General features: G+C 57.5%; 7 protein-coding genes across 7 annotated transcripts; 3 read left to right on the top strand and 4 right to left on the bottom strand.

The window, feature by feature from the left end:
* Window positions 1-39: 39 nt before the first annotated feature.
* CTAM01_05718 (uncharacterized protein) lies at window positions 40-603 on the top strand (the record flags this gene model as incomplete). Its single annotated transcript, XM_060521748.1, has 2 exons — window positions 40-210; window positions 283-603. 2 exons carry the CDS (start codon window positions 40-42, stop codon window positions 601-603), a joined length of 492 nt encoding a protein of 163 aa, XP_060383417.1.
* Window positions 604-1,718: 1,115 nt separating this feature from the next.
* On the bottom strand, window positions 1,719-3,709 carry CTAM01_05717 (fic/DOC family protein; the record flags this gene model as incomplete). Its single annotated transcript, XM_060521747.1, has 4 exons — window positions 1,719-2,473; window positions 2,526-2,767; window positions 2,977-3,114; window positions 3,558-3,709. 4 exons carry the CDS (start codon window positions 3,707-3,709, stop codon window positions 1,719-1,721), a joined length of 1,287 nt encoding a protein of 428 aa, XP_060383416.1.
* Window positions 3,710-4,946: 1,237 nt separating this feature from the next.
* Window positions 4,947-5,891, top strand: CTAM01_05716 (uncharacterized protein; the record flags this gene model as incomplete). The annotated part of the gene is made up of 1 exon (XM_060521746.1): window positions 4,947-5,891. One exon carries the CDS (start codon window positions 4,947-4,949, stop codon window positions 5,889-5,891), a length of 945 nt encoding a protein of 314 aa, XP_060383415.1.
* A 369-nt stretch (window positions 5,892-6,260) lies between these two features.
* Window positions 6,261-8,829, bottom strand: CTAM01_05715 (BRE1 E3 ubiquitin ligase; the record flags this gene model as incomplete). The annotated part of the gene is made up of 5 exons (XM_060521745.1): window positions 6,261-6,434; window positions 6,483-8,089; window positions 8,137-8,194; window positions 8,246-8,389; window positions 8,698-8,829. 5 exons carry the CDS (start codon window positions 8,827-8,829, stop codon window positions 6,261-6,263), a joined length of 2,115 nt encoding a protein of 704 aa, XP_060383414.1.
* Window positions 8,830-9,423: 594 nt separating this feature from the next.
* Window positions 9,424-11,298, top strand: CTAM01_05714 (myb-like DNA-binding domain-containing protein; the record flags this gene model as incomplete). Its single annotated transcript, XM_060521744.1, has 1 exon — window positions 9,424-11,298. The coding sequence occupies one exon, from the start codon at window positions 9,424-9,426 to the stop codon at window positions 11,296-11,298; it is 1,875 nt and encodes a 624-aa protein (XP_060383413.1).
* A 1,283-nt stretch (window positions 11,299-12,581) lies between these two features.
* On the bottom strand, window positions 12,582-14,174 carry CTAM01_05713 (UV excision repair protein Rad23; the record flags this gene model as incomplete). The annotated part of the gene is made up of 7 exons (XM_060521743.1): window positions 12,582-12,707; window positions 12,757-13,242; window positions 13,295-13,627; window positions 13,690-13,769; window positions 13,826-13,898; window positions 13,987-14,034; window positions 14,157-14,174. 7 exons carry the CDS (start codon window positions 14,172-14,174, stop codon window positions 12,582-12,584), a joined length of 1,164 nt encoding a protein of 387 aa, XP_060383412.1.
* Window positions 14,175-15,726: 1,552 nt separating this feature from the next.
* CTAM01_05712 (uncharacterized protein) lies at window positions 15,727-17,211 on the bottom strand (the record flags this gene model as incomplete). The annotated part of the gene is made up of 1 exon (XM_060521742.1): window positions 15,727-17,211. One exon carries the CDS (start codon window positions 17,209-17,211, stop codon window positions 15,727-15,729), a length of 1,485 nt encoding a protein of 494 aa, XP_060383411.1.
* Between the last annotated feature and the right edge of the window lie 5 nt (window positions 17,212-17,216).

The raw sequence follows: 17,216 nt of genomic DNA, 5'->3' as shown, positions 1-17,216 counted from the left end.
CTTTCACCGGGCCCCAACGCTTCCAATCAGCAACCGATCATGTTTCGTCCGTATACTCGACCGTGTCGACAAACAATCCCAGCACGCCGGTCCAGCAATCGAGGAAGAACACAGTCTCGGAGAAGCCGTGCATTGGGCTTCCGACCTGCACGTCATGTTCGGATCATCCACCGGCCAAAAACAATAGGGAGCCAGGCAGCTGCTGTCGAGGTAAGCACTGGCAAGCAGGTACATGCGACAGTGTACTTCGTACTCGTCCTAACCCGTTCTGTCTCACCGTAGTCCAAGTCAGGCCCGTGTCTCGCTGCCGCCCCCGGTCGAGTCAGCCGGCGTGGTAATACCCAGCCCAGCGCCTCGCTTAGCGACCTACGCCGCTACGCTTCCCCCCGCCAGCAATACTATTCTGCGGCTTTGCCCCTCCCTCGGGTTTCTTCAGCAGTCCGAATTCCGATCCATTTCATTTCCTATCCACGGTTCCTTGACCAGCTTCCAGAAAATTACGACGTACCCATCCCTTGCGGCTGCTCTTTCAGCTTGGAGGGGTGTCGCTACGTGTTACAGCGAGTATACCCCGCCATAAGCACACACGCACCCAACGAATAATCTACCGATACACTACGGAGTATCCATCCTTTGATGACAATGGCAATCCCTCTCATCTTTCGCCCGTCTAACGGTGACGAGGGCATGGCGGGCCGGGTCCCTATCCCACCTATGTCCGGACCAGTCCTGAGGCGCCGGCGATAACGTTCCCTCGGGCCCCGATCCTGTGGGTCTGCGGAGGGGAGTGCGAGCGATTCAATAGGGGGCCCAGCGGATAAACCGTAAACGGTCCTTGGCCCTGAGTCGGCTATCCGCGCCGAGCTCTCTCGTTCCGGCGGCTGGACGATTACGACGCTTCGTTACTCTGTCATGGGTGCCGATGTCGTTGAAAACGAGATACGAAATGCAAGTGCTTACAATCTAAAGGTACAGAGTTTGAACTGCGATTCGTGATGGCTGCCAGGATTGTGCTTCGGCCAATGGGTCGTCTTCCAGTGTTGTGGACGGGACGATCTGGACTCGGCCCAAAGTTCCCTGATTCTCAGGAGCGGTGTACTGCCGCGGTCACCTATGGAACAGGCCGTCTCAAACACCTGTTGGTTTAGACGAGCTGCTGGACTTCAGACTTTGAAGGGTCCCCGCAGCCCTCTCACGCGCACCCCAACAGGGGTGAGCCTTGGACAGAACGCAGATGCTGTCATTGATCGAGGTCTCAGGCCAGCACAAAGGCACGCGTAACGTTTGAATACGCGGGCTCGGATATGATCGATTAGAGATGGCAATTGATTACTAGGCAAACTACCTGGACGTCTGACAATGCCAGTCGGATCGCGGAGTGCATTGTCGCCGCCGTAGCTAATGTACTAGTGAAGAGGGCCTCACGCTAAACTGAATCGCGGGCGTAACACAGCTACTCTTGTCCCGTACGGCGGGTATTTTTGCGCCGTTCCCCGATCGACCAGCTAGGCCGTATATGCTCGCATTCTCTTAGCAGATGCGAGCCGTCGCTTGTTTCAACAACCCACTATCCCACGGCGGTCAGCAATCGTCGGTCTCCCGGGACGCCACAAGACACCGCCAAATTCTCCGGGCCCTACCCTGACCGGATGGCTGCCAAAGACGTACCGCAACCCCGGGACGGGTCAAACGTGGAGTGACAGTGACACGTGTGCCATCTACATCTTGAGGCGCGTGGAAGCCTGGTGCAACACGGCCAGTTGAGCCTCAAGCACCGCTATGACGAATTCCTCCGGTTTGCCTTGGCCGGCGCCGTCGATCATCCGCAGGTAGTCTTCCCGCTTCAAGTCCCGGGTGACGACGGGACTGTAGCCCTGACGCGCCAGGTAATCCTGCTTAACCATGCGACTGGTACGCCCGTTGCCATCGGGAAACGGATGAACGAGAACATAGTAAGCCGTCATCTGACAAGCCAGAATCAGCGGGTGCAGCGCCTTCTCTCGATGCTGCAGGTTCCGCCATTGGAAGAACCTCTCCATGCAAGCCGGGACCTCTTGCGGGTACGGAAAGATTCGAAGACGATTGCTGCGTACGCTGATGGGTAGATCACGGTACTCTCCCAGCGGGACTTTCGATCCCCATACCAAGTTGCCGCCAGCCTTTTTCGAGTCTGTTCTCCAGGTGTCATAGGCCGACTCGGAGTCTGTATTGACGACGGACACCACGGCGAGGACTCGTACTTCAACTTCGCACAGTCCTGCTATACCAGCCTTGGCCGCCGCGTTCTCTGCGACCCATTGCGATGCGATGATGTGGTTCTGCAGCTCATGCGTGGCTGACTCGATGACGCCTGCGCCTCTTGGAGCAGTCCACGCCGTCACAAGTCTGGCAAGCTCGCTGCTGGGCGTGGAGGCAAGGCAAACTTGTTCAAGACCACCACGCAGGCTTTCGAAATTGCGGATCGAGTCTTTCACTGAAAGAGGGTTGTTTTCAATCATTACGGACTGCTGGGCGCACTCGGCAACCAGGGTTTTCCCTAGGGCCCGTCACTGGCAGTCTGCCTCTGAGGTGATCGATTTCACTCAGCAGGCCCGTCAGTTTCCGCTGCACATCGACGTACCCCATCTTGAGGCTGTTGCCGGGCATAAAGTAATCTTCCCATACCCGTCCGGAGCGCGCCAGCCTTTCGTACTGGACAGAGCCTTTCTGCAAGTGGGCGGCTGGTTTGAAAATCTTCTTGAGCAGGGCAAGACGCGCCTGCTGCGTGCTGGACAGAATCCGATTAGACATTATGAGGTACTCAGTATGTTCAGCAGCTTTGCAATGCGTGGATTTTTGTACTATGTAAGTTGGCGGTGCTGATCAAGGGTGGTCCTGGTAGGTTGCATGGTGATTCATCCGGTGTGCATGTGTCTTCACAGGTCAACCTTTTCCCAGGCAATGGACGCAGAGGTGAACCTGCCCGAACATACGAACCTTGTGGCATCCGAAGCGCGCAAGGTGTTGGCATTTGACACGGGAAACCATGGGTCAGCGCTCGCAGCTCCAGAGTCTCTTGCCGATGGATCGCCGTCGTCGGTGCCGAGTTGGCGAGATCCAGGCGCCGCTCGAAGTCTATCGCACACGACTGAAGACTTTTGTTTCTGCTGTAGTCGGAGCTGTCTCTTGTCGGCCCCCTTGATCATCCCTTACCTAGAAAACCGTTGAAATGCGGGTGTGAGAATCGGTTCATGCTAGCAGAGCTGGACCAAAGTCGAATGCCCGTTTGACGAACCCCACCACCAGCCTCGGACCACGTCCAAACAGGCGGGAGGTTCACAAGCCAAAGAAAGGCTCTGCGGAGGCCCAACGAGGCAGGAGGGGGAAAGGGACCAGAGCACGGTCCCCGTCCCTTTTTGACGTGCATGCCTATGTAGGAGAGGAAGAGAAAGGAAGTAACGGGCAGTGGAAATAGTCCGACCTGCATTATCTGATCTGATTTCGATCAACGATTTCTTGCCTCGATGGACCAAGTTCAAATGCCGAAATGATGTCCATGTTCCTTAGGTCCGGCTGACGCGTTCCCACCGCCGGTCGTCGTTTGACGGTACCGCCCGAGAAGACAGCCGCGATGCTTGGTAGGAATCGCATGGATCTGGGACACGACGGAAAAGACGAGCTGAACTGCGCTTGGCGCCCGAAACCGAGCCGAACGCGAGACGGTATCCATGTCGGGATCTTGGTCTGGTTCTGGCCGTTTCACTGGCGGACTGAGTGTATGGAGTACGGAGTAGCTGTGGGGAGCTCTGGGGCAGGGCGGCATTGACTCAGGTGAATCCGTAGGTTCCCCTTTTTTCTTCTTATTTTGGAACGATGCGTCTTCTACGATGATGATTATGTCTCATAGGAAAGAATGTAAGTCCTTGATGCTGTGACTTCTGCCTTTTGGGTGGTCATTGGTGTCCCTCTGTCCGTGGCGCGAGCTTCGTGCTGATCTGCCCATATGGAAGTAGGTGTTACTCCGTAAGGTAGTGTAGAAATCAGAAGCATGTGGGGCCGTACCTTGCAGCTTAATATTCACAAGCGTGCCAGCCTATCACGGTGGGTAGTGGTACTGTAAAATGAGATTAACTTCCCTTGGTCGGAGATTCGCTAGTCGCCATAATGCAAAATGAGCCTCCAAGCTCTGGTTCACAGTCTGCAAAGGTATGTAGAACCATGGACAAGCACCGACCCTGGAGGGGGGATGTGGATGGTTGTACGTAGTAGTGAACTTTGAAAGTTTGTCTCTGACTGAGTGCTGTGCTCTTGCGGCGTACCTCCAAAAGTAAGTCGTGCTAATCAATTTACCCGAAGGAGAAAAAAAAAAAAGACTGTGTCACCCGTCTTGGCGATGCACAACGATGCCTGCCAAGCTTTTTCTTCTTTTTCCTTCTGCGAGATGGGGAAGCCCCGAAAAAAGAGCTCGGACGCATCAACTTGACCCGACAGCTCAGGACAGAAAAGGTGGAGAATAATTAGACTAACGTAGATTGGACACGTGATTGAGAGGCAAAAAGGTCTGTGAGAGCGCCACAATACACACTCGCCACTGCTGCGCCACCCTGTTCACCGAAAAGCACCCAATCCCACATCACCGCCGCCAGGCTCCTCACTTGGCGGTCCAGTGAGGTTCAATTGAGCCTCACTTCATACCTGTCCTTTTCGGAGATAAAACCTTGCTGCCTCATTTTATTAAAAAACTCAGACATCAATCTTCGCTCGCTTATAGCCAGACCATCTCATCACCAGGACCGCCGCGAAGCACTTTGCCCGACTCCCATCGCGGCGAACCACGGAACCCGCCACCACGCGGGACATACTCGAAAGCGACGTCACATTACAAAAAGCAACAGCACCATCACCAACACTCCAAATCTCACATCACTCACAAGGAAATGCATCTCTCATATCCCTTCATCACAAGCATGGCAGGCCTCGCCGCCGCCGCCGCCGCCGCCGCCAAACCCCCCTCCAAAGACGCAATCCTCCTCTCCAAAGTCCAATCCCTCACCCTCCGCGGCGGCGGCGCAACAACAACCCACCGCCGCGTCCCCGCCGCGCCCCAGCTCAAGTGCCTCTCCCACCCGTCCCTCTGCAACCTCCACGCCATCGACGTCATGCGCTGCACCAACAACGGCGCCGGCTACGGCCCCGAAGACATCCAGTGGTCCTGCGTCGCCTCCCTGCCCGAGGAGCTCAAGCTCGGGTCCACGGACGTCGTGTGCGAAGGCTACGCCGACGCCGACGACCCCTACGTCCTCCGCGGCAGCTGCGGCGTCGAGTACCGTCTCGCTCTCACGGACAAGGGCGAGAGGCGGTATCCGAACCTGGGCAAAGGCCGTGGCGGCGGTGGCGGCGGTGGCCGTGGTGACGATGACGACGGGACGGATTGGGGAGCCTACGTCTTTGGCGTCATCTTCTTCTCCGTCTTGGCTTGGATTCTCTACTCGGCGTGCGTGGCCGGCACTCAGAATCGAAGGGCTGGTGGAACCGGTCGGCGCCGTGGAGGCGGCGGCGGCGGTGGTGGGCCCGGAGGAGGTGGCGGAGGCGGATGGAACCCCGGCTTCGGTCAAGACGACGATCCTCCCCCGCCGTACCCAGGCACCAAACCATCCAGCTCAAGCAACCAGCAGGGATGGCGCCCTGGCTTCTGGACTGGCGCGGGGGCTGGCGGAGCCGCGGGCTACGGCGCGGGTTACTTCCAAGGCAGGAACAGCGCGCGGAACCAGCAAAACTACGGCTCGGGATGGGGCGGTGACACGACCAGCGGTTCCGGTTCCTATGGGGCTGGCCCGTCGAGGTCAACAAGCTCCTCCTCAAGCTCGACCCGTCACGAAAGCACCGGATTTGGGTCGACCAGCAGGAGATAGTAAACTTGAAAGTAGGCATAGAGTAATTTGAACGTCATGTGAGCCAGCTCGACTCTAGGTCTATCCTGTCCTCCACGTGGTCTCGTACATGCTCCTCTCGCCCGCCTCCTACAACTAACTAGTTTGTGATCAGCCCAAAAGGGGAGGTGGGGGACACGACATTATGTACATTTTCCGAGGTCCAGGCCGTCTTCCATACACGTAAAAGTACAACGATCCATCATTTCCAATCGCGAGCGTCTTAAAGGTATCATACCATGAAATCCCCTGCCACGAAAGCAAACTCCAAGCTGCGCAAACGTCTTTGAAGCATATCAAAATAGCAGCCGACACGTGAGCCGAGTCGGGTAGTAAGCCGCACAGGAGCGGCTAGTGGTGAACAGACATGACATCCAGCCGGTCAAAGGCCCTCGAGCAGTTGGGGCACTTGCGCATTCGGTTGCTGATCCGGTCGTCTACGCACTGGTGACAGAAAAGATGCCCGCACGTCTTCAAGGCCGTATCTTTGAAGTTGTTGCGACACACTGTGCAGAGTGCAAAGGTCTGCATACAGTTAGCTTTCGTTCTACCTCCGGCATGAGGGTGACTCACTCTGAGCATCTCTTCTTCTTCCGACGAGTTGCTCAACGCCTTGCGTTTCCATTCGTCCTTTTCCTTTTGCATCATGTCGGCGCGGACTTTGAGGCGCTCAACGTCCGCCTCTTGGGTTGTGGTGCGCTCCCTGGCCGCAGCCATGGCGGCGTCGCGCGACTTGACCAAGGTGGTCAACTCGCCAATCTGGTTCTTGTAGGAATCGACTCGGCGCGCCGCGTCAGAACTGCTCGACTCCATCTTCTTGTGCTCTGCAGCCATTGCGGCGTTGGCCTGCTTCAGGTCCGAGAGCTGCTTCTCCAGGTTGCTAATCAGTATCCGGTTTTGCGCCTCCACCTCCTTGAGCTGCGCAACAATCTCGGAACTCTTGCGGTTCTGGCTTCGGAGCACACCAAGTTCGCGGTCTCTCATGTCCGCATCCTTCTTCACTGCAAAGTACTTTTGGTCGACCTTTTGCTTCTCGGCGAGTGCGGCCGCTGCCCGATCCTCGAGAACCGTGTACTCCATCACCTTCTTTTGTGCGAGACCCATCGATCGCTTGTACGCCTGTTGGAGAGCGGGCAACTCCTTGTTGATCGACTCGAAATCTTGCTGCAGCTTCTTGTACTTTAAAATAAGTTCATCCGCAGGCATGCTCTCCAGTTCGGGGTCGGGATCCGCCATCGGCTGGTCTTCGGGCTTCAGACGCTGCAGCTCCAATTCCAAGGATGCAATTCGGTCCTCCTGGGCACCCGTGAGCTCCTTGAGGTGCTGCAGCGCCTGCTTCTCCTCCTTTTCTCGGGTTTCCAGCATGTTGGCCTTGGCGTACCACTCGTCCCGCGCGGCGCGGATTCGTGTGAGGTCTGCGTCGCGCTCCTCAACTTGGCGCTCCAGGTCCGATGTTATCGTCTGCGCCTCGTCGTGGAGCTTGGTTCGGAAGGCCGTCCGCTCCGAGTGCAACTTTTCGGCCTCTTCTCGCAACTGCTTGTTTGTGGCCTCTAGGTGGTTGACGCGCTTGATCAAGTCTTCGTTCTGGTTCTTGAACTGCTTGAACACGTCGGTCCGGATGAAATCTTCGTCGGTGAGGCCTTCGCGTCGTGCCTTTAGCGCCGAGTTCTCCTCCTGTAGGGTCTTGATATCGGCTTGCGCAGATTCCAGCTGCTCCTTTTGCTTGTTGACGACCGCCGACGCCTCCTCAAACTTGAGCAGTGCCTCGGCAGCGTTACCGTTTGCCTCGGCGGCATCCTGTCCGTTCTCCCCTGTTGCGATTGTCGGCTTGGCGCTGGCTATGAATTGCTGCTCTAGCTTCTGAACCTGCGCGCTCTTTAATCTGTCCATGCGCTTTTCGGCCTTGAAAAAGCGAAGGCTGGCCTTGTTGAGGTCTTCCGATAGCTGCTCATTCTCTTGCTGTGCACGGTCCAACTTGACCAGATATTCCTTTTGCTGCGCAAGCAGGCTGTTGACCCGAGTCTCCAGGTCAGCAATGTTTGACGTAATTTCTCCCCTGGCGTTTGCAATGCGATTGAGCACAGCTTCGGCTCGCTTCTTAATATCAGAGGCTGTCTCGTCAAGATGCCTTTGGAACTCGTCGTTATCTTTAAAGTGCGTGCTGGTAATGTACGGAGGGTCTGGATTGTCAGTCTCATGTCGAGGTGGATGCGACAAGGGGACTCACTTGTTGGGCCGGAGGGTGGTGTTGCAGGGTCCACGAGCTGCTCCATCTCCTCTAGAACCTAGTGAGGGGGTCAGCCATGCGACTGAGTCAAGGGATCAATCAAACTGACCTGCTTCCACCATACTTCAATGATGCGGATATGATCCTCGCGATACGCAATATTCTTTTGCAACTGCTCGACGCGTGACTCAAACTCTTGCTTTTCCCTTTTTGTTTCTAAAAGTTGCCGGTAGATGGCGCCCTTTTGGTAATTCTGAACTCATCATCAGCTCGCGCCCTCTCCATGTATTCTTTTCGCACCAGACGATGAAAAGCGTGTGGGATGGTCGGATGCGTGGACAGGGAGACGGAGAACCGTCAGGCAGCCTCGTCGCCCTCGACGGCGGATCGAAAGGCCATTCCAGGCCAGTCGATCGTAGTCCGCCAGTGTTGAGCGTGGCTGGGGGCAGTCGATGATCGAGATGTCGCGTCGCCATTGATGGCACAAGGGAATCGCGTAGGGGCCCATTGATTGTTGAGAAAACTTGATGTGTTGGGGAATACGTGTCTCGTGACACTTACCTCGATCCAGTGTTCCTCGGCGTGGTCGCCACTATCGCCCTTGGACTTGCTTCCATTGACGGATTGATGTCGCTTGCTCGGAGGAGCGAGGTCCTCGGCGGTGCTGATGGGGGGTCTCTTCCTGTCCTCCATCTTGGCCAAGGTGGACGGACGCGGAGAGGCAGTCGGGGCTGAGGTCGCTACAGGCATGAGAAAGGCAGGAGGATGCAGAGACGGTGTATGCGTCCGAGGGTCGGGCAAGGGCGATAAAATGCGCTGCGTGGGACAGCTGAACGTGCTTAGGGATTGATCCGAGCCATGCGAAGGTTGACAGAGTCGTGCTGTGCTGATTCGGCGCGGATGATGGGTGAGGAATACTTGGGGCAAGGAGGTTGAATTTTCGAGGTTGAACGCCGACGCTTCACGTTCAAATCAAGCCAGCCGGTCCACTCCCCAAACGGGACTAGCGCTGCGCTGGCCATTCATGGTCTTATCAACCAGTAAGGCGCCCCGCGCGCTGTACTGCACAGCGCACGCACCGGCTAATTGTCGGGTCCCGCATCTACTTATCAGAAGCACTTTTTCTCTGCATCCCACCCACTTCAGTCACTGTCCCGCCGCGATTGGCAAAAAGTCTGGCTCGCAAAGTGACAATCCACCAGATCCAACTTTCAACCTCAGCCCCGATCATGAGGATATTACCGCGCCGATAAAAAAAGAAAGAAAAGACTAGACACAATCGCTATCATGAGTTCCATGTTCAAGAAAAAGGCCGGCATGGCTTTCAAGCCAAAAATGCCCATGGCCCGTCCTCGAGCGCCTGGAGCAGGAGCAGCAGCACCGCAGCCATCAAGGGCCCCGTCGACGACTGCCGCCGCAATTGCGCCCACAGCAGAGAGCAGCTCGAGCGAATCTACCGAAAAAACAGCGCCGTCGACCGCCGAGAAACGAGCCGATTCGAGAGATACGCCCAGAGACGTGCCTACGAGTACCCCGCCATCGACCGAGCCGAGAACGACGCAGGCTGCCACGCCCCAGACACAACCCACGACGAGCGAGTCCTCTACAAAACCTACTTCCACAGTGGAATCAGCTGGAACAGATCAGTCTATAGAGCCGCCAACACAAACTCGTCCACGGCCACCGTCCGCGACGCCCGCTCCTGCTGCAGAGGCTATTGTCAGCGAGGCATCGACACCAGCCCAACTCCAGACCCCGCCCGCTACTGCTCCCTCGGCCGACGTGGTGCCTTCAACAGAGGACGCGGCGCAGACAGCGGCAACAGACGACACATCAAAGACTACCGTCAAGAAGGCACCTGCCAAGCGACCTCGAAAACGAGCAACACAGACGAGCGAGACTGCCGAAGAGGGCGAAGAGGGTGCTGCGGCGCCTAAACCCAAAAGACAACGAAAGCAGCCGGCAGACGGGGAAGCCGCGCCGAAACGACCGCCTCGGCCGAGAAAGAAGATGACCACGGAAGAAGGAGAAACGGATGCGGCTACTACTGCCAACAAGCCAGCACGACCTCGGCAAGCCCGCTCCGTGACGCCAGAAGATGCGGAGGACCAGGAGGCCGACCTCACCACGCTTACCATGGGCGATTTGACACGAGACTTGCGCATCGGCAAGAAGTTCAGCAGACACGACGAGCTTCTCCAGCGCCACCGCGAGAAGCAGGCAAAGTCCAGAGAGAGACTCAAGGCGAAGAGGAACGGCTCGGAGGATGTGGCTTCAGAGAGCGGGACACCGGCACCGACGAGCGACAAGGCCACGCCGGCAGCCCCTCCGCCGCCGAAACCGACCAGCATGGCCTCCACCGGGCCCCAGTTCCAAATCATTGACGGACAGATTGTGGTGGACCAAAACTCCCTCAGCCTCGATCGACACGCCATCGCCGCTGCGGCCGCCGAGGGCGAGGACATGCTCGAGATTGAAGAAAACGACTTCACGACGCTGACGACCCAGAACAGCTACCGCACGGGCTCCAAGCTCAAGGGCCCCAACGTGTGGAACGAGGAGGAGACGGAGCTGTTCTACCGCGGGCTGCGCATGTTCGGCACCGACTTCCAGATGATCAGCGGCATGTTCCCCGGCAAGAACCGGCGGCACGTCAAGATGAAGTTCAACCGCGAGGAGCGCCACCGGCCCGCGCGCATCGACGCCATCCTCGTCGGCAAGAAGGAGCTGCAGATCGACCTGGAGGAGTACAAGACGTGGACAAAGGCCGAGTACGAGCCCGTCGAGGCCATCATGGCGGCGCAGCGCGCGCAGCAGGCCGAGTTCGATGCCGAGCAGGCCAAGATCAAGGCGGCCAAGGACGCCATCAATGCCAGGAACCTCGCTTCGCTGCAGGACAAGCGCGAGGGCGGAGGGGATGCCGAGGGCGAGGGTTCCGCGGCGGGCGCTGCTGGCGGCGGCGGCGGTGGTGAAAGCGGCGGCGGCGCCAAACCCAAGAGGCAGCAGGCCAACGTCGGTCCTCAGATCACGGTTGACGCGGACGGCATGATTACCATTGACGAGACGAACATGGACCCCGACGCGGGACGCAAGAAGAGGGGCGCGGGCAAGACGAAGAAGAAGGCCGTGGAGTACAACATGCGCGGCGAGATTATTCACTGAGCACACGGAGGTGTACAGATCACGCACCGGGGGCCAAGGTCCATGGCATTGTGGACAGAGACGCGGACTGCTGGCTTTCCCCCGGTCCTACCAGACAGATACCCCCTTTTTTTTTTGCAATTACACCAGGGGCCCTATGGGCAATGAGGCGGCGTTTGGTATTTCAGTGATTCGTTTATTATTGCAGCGAAGGGAACTTGGGAATCAGGGCGAAAGGAACGGCTAGGGAATCGAGACATCGTCGTCTCAGAAGTACATTCCAAAGAATTCAAATCACTTTATACAATCTGACAGAGGTACCGTGCGTGTGCCATCATTCAAGACCACCCAGACTGCATCTGTAACCACCCATTCACGGCAAACTCAACCCCATCATCGTAAACCACCACCACCTCCCTCACCTATCAAAATCAAAAACACCAAACCACATAAACACCCCTCTTCCTCATACCACCGCCCAAGGCGAAGGTTACTATGACAAGCACAAGGATACAGAAACAGTGCGCGCAGACGTGAAGAAACGTCAAATGATGAAATCAAAAATTATAGCTGGTACGGTTCCCGCAAAGGAGCCCCACACGGCGAGGGGCACGGCCGCGGTACTCACTCTACTGCGCGGGACAGCAGAAGTGTGTGTGCAATGCAGGCCCCCCTCCTCCACGACCCGGTACTCTTGATCTCCGCAAGTCGTCAGGCAGGTAAGTATACAGAAGAAACAGCAACTCACACATGGACAGGCGAGGTGTAGGCGTTCTTTTCTAGTCCCCATTTGATATGAGGCCAAATGCCAAATGTGTAGAGGCCAATCAGTCCCTTGGACTGACCCCTGGGACCAATTCACTTTGGCCTCACTCACATGATCAAATGCGCCACAGGCCGGAACATGGCACTGAAGAGTTGAATTACCCGGTACTACCCGGCCTGGCTACCTAGGACTGACGCCACGCTCTCTCCCAGGCCAGAACAGGAACAATCCTGGTCAAACACAAGCATGAGCAGTTGTAACCGCGAGTAGCTTGCGACCTCCGTATGCGTTCGGATCATTTCACGCATGTTTTCCTCAGATTGCTTGCCTCCACGCCAGCTCTACCGAAAAAGAATTGCATCATCTACTTCCACGCGGCCACATGCCCGCCTTGCTGATGGGGATACCGCCCTTCCGGACCAGGTATCCTGTGGTCTTTTCCTCACGTCAACGTCGTCGAGCCAACCCCGTCCGGTAATTCCTGAGCCCTGCGTTTCTGTCATAGATTGTGTCGTCATGCGGTCGTTGCGAGTCGGACTTAGTTCTGGGGCGCATCGTCGTCGTCGGGCTGATCGAAGAGGAAGTTTGCGGCGAGCTCCTCGTTCTTGTCGCAGGCAAAGTAGGCCTGGATGGCAGCGTCGCGGTCGAAGCCGAGGCGGCATAACTAAAGTAGTCAGCATCGTGATTCTCATACAATGTCAAGAGAAACCCACCCGCTCAATGGCATCGCGTTCCTCCTCGGTGACCTGAATGGCCTGCGCACCGGGGGGTAGAGGCACATCGTCGTCAACCTCCTCGCCGAGAAGCTGTAGAAACTGGTCGGGGTTGTTGGCGATGAGCTGCGCAAGCTGGGGGTTGCCGGCACCGAGCTGCTGAAGAATAGGCTCCAGCATCTGCGGCTGTTGCTGGACAACCTGGCGGAGCTGTTGAAACTGAGCGTTGTTTCTGAGAAAGTCCAGATTGCCGAAGCCACCCTGTGCGGCGGCAGCGGCAGCAGCAGCGGCGGCGGCCTGGGTGTTGCCGGCGGAGGCGCCACGTCCACCACTGCCGCCACCACCACCACGCGACTGGGCAGCGAGATCAAAGAGGTTGACGTTGCCGTCATCACCGCCGGCCGGCGCACCACCAGAAGGCTGGGCGGGGGCCGCGGCAGCGGCTTGTCGCTGTGCTTGCTCCTCCTGGACGTCTTCGGGGATGCCCTAGTCATTGTCAGCGTCCAGCGAACCAAGTCCTCGAGGTATCGGGTCTCACGCTGAGCAGGTACTCGACGGCTCTGTCGGGATTGTAAAAGGCGGCACGCATGGCGGCGTCGATCTGAGCGCGCTCGAAACCCATGGCCTCCATGTTGGCAATCACCTCCTGGCGCTGAGCGCCCATGGCCATTGAAGGGTCGTTGTTGCCGGCATCGCCACCGGTAGATCTAGCGGCCGGAGTCGGCGTAGCGGGAGCCGCGGCCGGGGCAGCAGCCTGAGCAGCGGGAGCGGGAGGAGCAGCGGGCGTCGAGGCGACACGCTGAGCAGGCGTGGCGGGGACGGCGGGCGCAGACGAGGACTCGGCGGCGGGAGCGGGCTTGGGTGCCTTGGGCTGTTGGATCGTCAGTAGGGTAGACTCGAGCAGGCGCGAGTATTGTCGTCGAAGCTACGGACCTTGTTGACCATGCAGACGACGAAGCCCTTCTCCTCAATCTTGTAGGACTCGACCGTGTCGTCGTCCTTGAGGATCTTGCCTAGTATAGCTGTCAGCCGGAGCCATCGCCTTCCTCCAGGTGGCGGGGTTGCCTACCAGAGTAGATAAGCTTCTGGTCCTTGGGGTCCCATCCCTTCTCTCCAGCAATCTTCTGCTTGACAATCGAGATCTGTTTATCTCGTCAGTTTTCGAGGTCGGACGTCGCAAGGCAGCTGTGGAGGGTCATCTCGGAGGCGGAAGTGGGGGTGAGGACGCACAAGGTCGGTGGGCTCCACGTCAAGCGTGAACTTTTGTTGCTTCAAGTCCTGGAAAACAGCCAAAATGATCAGTATGAGCTTGAGGTTGGAGCTGTGGTGAGGCGCGCAGTGCCATCATGCCTCCAGTAGTGGTGGTGGTGGTGGGGGAGGAGGCTCGGAGCTGAGCATACCTTGAATGTGACCTTCATCTTGGCTAGCTTCGGGGCAGCAAAAAGGCTGCAATCACAAGGGACAAGCTGAGGGTGCTGATTTGATGGGGGGGAAATAGAGGGATAGATTGAGAGTGGTGATGGAGGATGAGTGCGCTGGGGATCGATGCGCAGTAGCAAGTGGGTGAAAGATAGAGAAACCCGTCACCTTGGTGTTTTGTTGTGTGCGCGGGAAAGACTGGTAAGGTACAGAATTAATGGAGATGACGAAGGTAAGTGGTGACCTGAAGTCAGTTGTTTGGTTGCTGCGCAGTGGGGGAAGGCGGCGGGCAGGCGGTTCTAGTTGGTTGGCTGAGCCTTCCACAACTCCCACGTCCTTTCTCTGCTGTCCCCGTCCATAATGGTCGGTGGTTAGTGGTCAGTGGTGGTGAATAAGCAATGGGCCCAAGTCTCGCCCGCCTCTCCACTCCAGGTCACCACCACTACCAGCCAGGCAAGAGCACCAGCGACGGCCTAGCGCATCGGTCTCTGTCTGGATCGGGTGGCTTCTCTCCTAGCCAAACTCTGTTTTCCCCCCCTACACAAGTGGCGGTGCAACTTGATCTCAAGGTGCTGCTGTGGCACTGCGTGGGTAGCCAACTGTGCTTGTGGTTTGCTTAGGCATCCAAGATGAGGTAAGAAAGACATGAGGGGAGCAACCATTCAAAAGACCTACCTGCCCTAAGGTACCTAGGTAGTCTAGAACACCCCCAAAAAGCCATTGGGTGACAGGAACTGGGAAACATGGCACTCGAGCTTCCTGTTCGCTTTGCCTCGCGCTTCCATTCATTCGCCCATGTACGGATACCTACCCAGCAGCCAAGCCATCGGCATAGTCTGCAGAAATTTTTGGTGACAGCTACCTTACCTCACGGAAAGCGGGGTGTTGCACCAACTCCTGGGGTTCTTCGCTTCCTAGCCACGTCGACAATGGATACCGACCGTTGAAGAGCAACACACAAAGACTTGATCAAAGGTGGCCACATCCGTATGCCTAAAGCCCGTACTCCGTACTCTGTACGTACTCGCCTCGCATGATATCACAGGCCACTCCCTGAGCTGCACTGTCTGCCGGCTCAGATAAAGTGTCTCTCTCCCGCCTGGATACTTGCAGGAACGCCTGGGGCCATCACTGAGGTCCGTGCACAGCACGGCCGGGTCCGCAACGGGGAGGCCATGCGTAGCGGCGCGGGATCATCCATATTCCGATACGAGACGGTATCATTTCACCAAACGTTGACCACTTATCAAAAAGACACCAAGTTTCGTTACTCGTTAAGTTGTTTTCAGCTACTGTAGCCATCTATCCTAGCTTGTCGGCGGCTTCTCTGGCCACTCGATGTTGGATCTTTTTTTTCCTACTCTGCCTCCCAGGACAACGCCGCGCTGGACAAAGAAAATAAAATCCCTCAAATATGGTATCACCGCCCGAGTTCGTACTCCCTTATTGTTGTCGAGGACAAAATAGCAATTAGACATTCATGAAGACCACGCCGGGTCAGGTTTTCTCCTTGGACACACCTCTTGTTGCCGTTGGTGCATCCCTCCTTCATCATGATTGCTCTTGCTCGGCGTCCCCGTCGATGCGGAGCTTCCGACTTTGGTACCCGTTTAGGCTCGTCCTGGCTCCGGCGGTTAGGATCCACTCCGGGATCGGGGGCGTCATCTGTCTCTCACCGAGTGTTTCGTCCTCCTCTTGGGGTGATGGGAGCTCCTCCTTCTCTTCTTTCACGGGCGGCTGGCCGTTGGGGAAAAAGTTGTCATAACTGCTGGTGCGGCTGAGGGGGCTAGGACCTCCGGGCAGACTGCCACTGCGCATGCGGCGGACGCTGTGTCGATCCGAGATGACGCGGCCGGCGTCTGGCGCCGCGGTGACAACCGTGCCGGGTGTCACCATCGGCGGTGGGTCTGGGGAGTCAGACCGGAATAGGGGGTGAATATGAGATTCGCTGGCCGAGCCTTGCATGGTAAAGGCGGGCTCGGGACGACGCAGAGAGCACTCGCTGGCAGAAGTCTGCAGCGTAAAGGTAGGCTCAGGGTTGCGGAGGGTGCCCATGGGGCTGGGGCTGTAGCTGCGGCTCCGACGACGAGTGCGCGGAGCTTCCAGGTCCAGGTCCAACGGCGTTCCAGGGCTGGGACTGCGGCTGGTTGTAGGGCTGGCAGGGATCGTTTCCAAAAACCTGCCGGGGGGAGAGGATGTGCCCAGGACGGTCATGCGGCTCTGCATGTCGACCGAAGACGTGTCCCACGAGTCAAAGGACGAATCCTCGTTGACACTGCTCGATCGCGAGCGGTAGTGGTTCGAGTCAATCGACTCTGCCCTGCGCTTCTCCCGCAGAGGGAGCAGGCGGGTTCGGGAGGAAATGGGTCGGACGACGTTGGACAACGAGGAGCGGAACGAGCTCAGTGTGTCGGTGGCGGAATGGCCGCTGCTCGACTGAGGTGGACTTTGCGAGCCCATGGAGGTGGACCGGCTCCTGCCGTCAAAGGTGGGCGAAGTACGGTGGTAGGGAACCGACTTGATGTGGACGTTGGGAGATCTCTGGGACTCCTCGTCCGAGTGCATGGAACCAGACTCGTCGCGGGCAACGAGGCGGGCCAAGACGAAGTGAATGACAATGAAGATGAGCTGACAAGCAAAGCAGAGACCGAGAGCGACGGACGAAGCGATGAGGAAGCTCGTCTGGGTCGCACCGAGAACGGTACCCGCCAGGTCCCTCGTAGCGTTGCTAAGGCAGATCATGGTGGCTACCGACGCAGCAGTGGCCATGGTGCAGACGAGGACACTCGCACCAAACATGGCGCTGATGAAGCGCTTTGAGGAATTCCTAAACTTGGCAACCAAGTTGGTTGACAACATCCATCCCAAGAATACCAAAAGAATGCTTTCCAGAATCGAAGACAGAATCGAGGAGGTGCGCACAGGCGCCGCATCGGCGATATGAGCGGCGAGGACGACGTGGATGATGACAATCGTAATGGTGGCAATCAGAGCCAGCGCGCCGGCCGCAACGGGAAGAGCTCGCGGAAGGCCCATGATGA

Source organism: Colletotrichum tamarilloi (assembly GCF_030869305.1).
Source record: "Colletotrichum tamarilloi strain Tom-12 chromosome Unknown Scaffold_15.1, whole genome shotgun sequence".
Lineage (NCBI taxonomy): Eukaryota > Fungi > Ascomycota > Sordariomycetes > Glomerellales > Glomerellaceae > Colletotrichum > Colletotrichum tamarilloi.
This window is presented reverse-complemented; position numbering and strand designations above follow the sequence as displayed.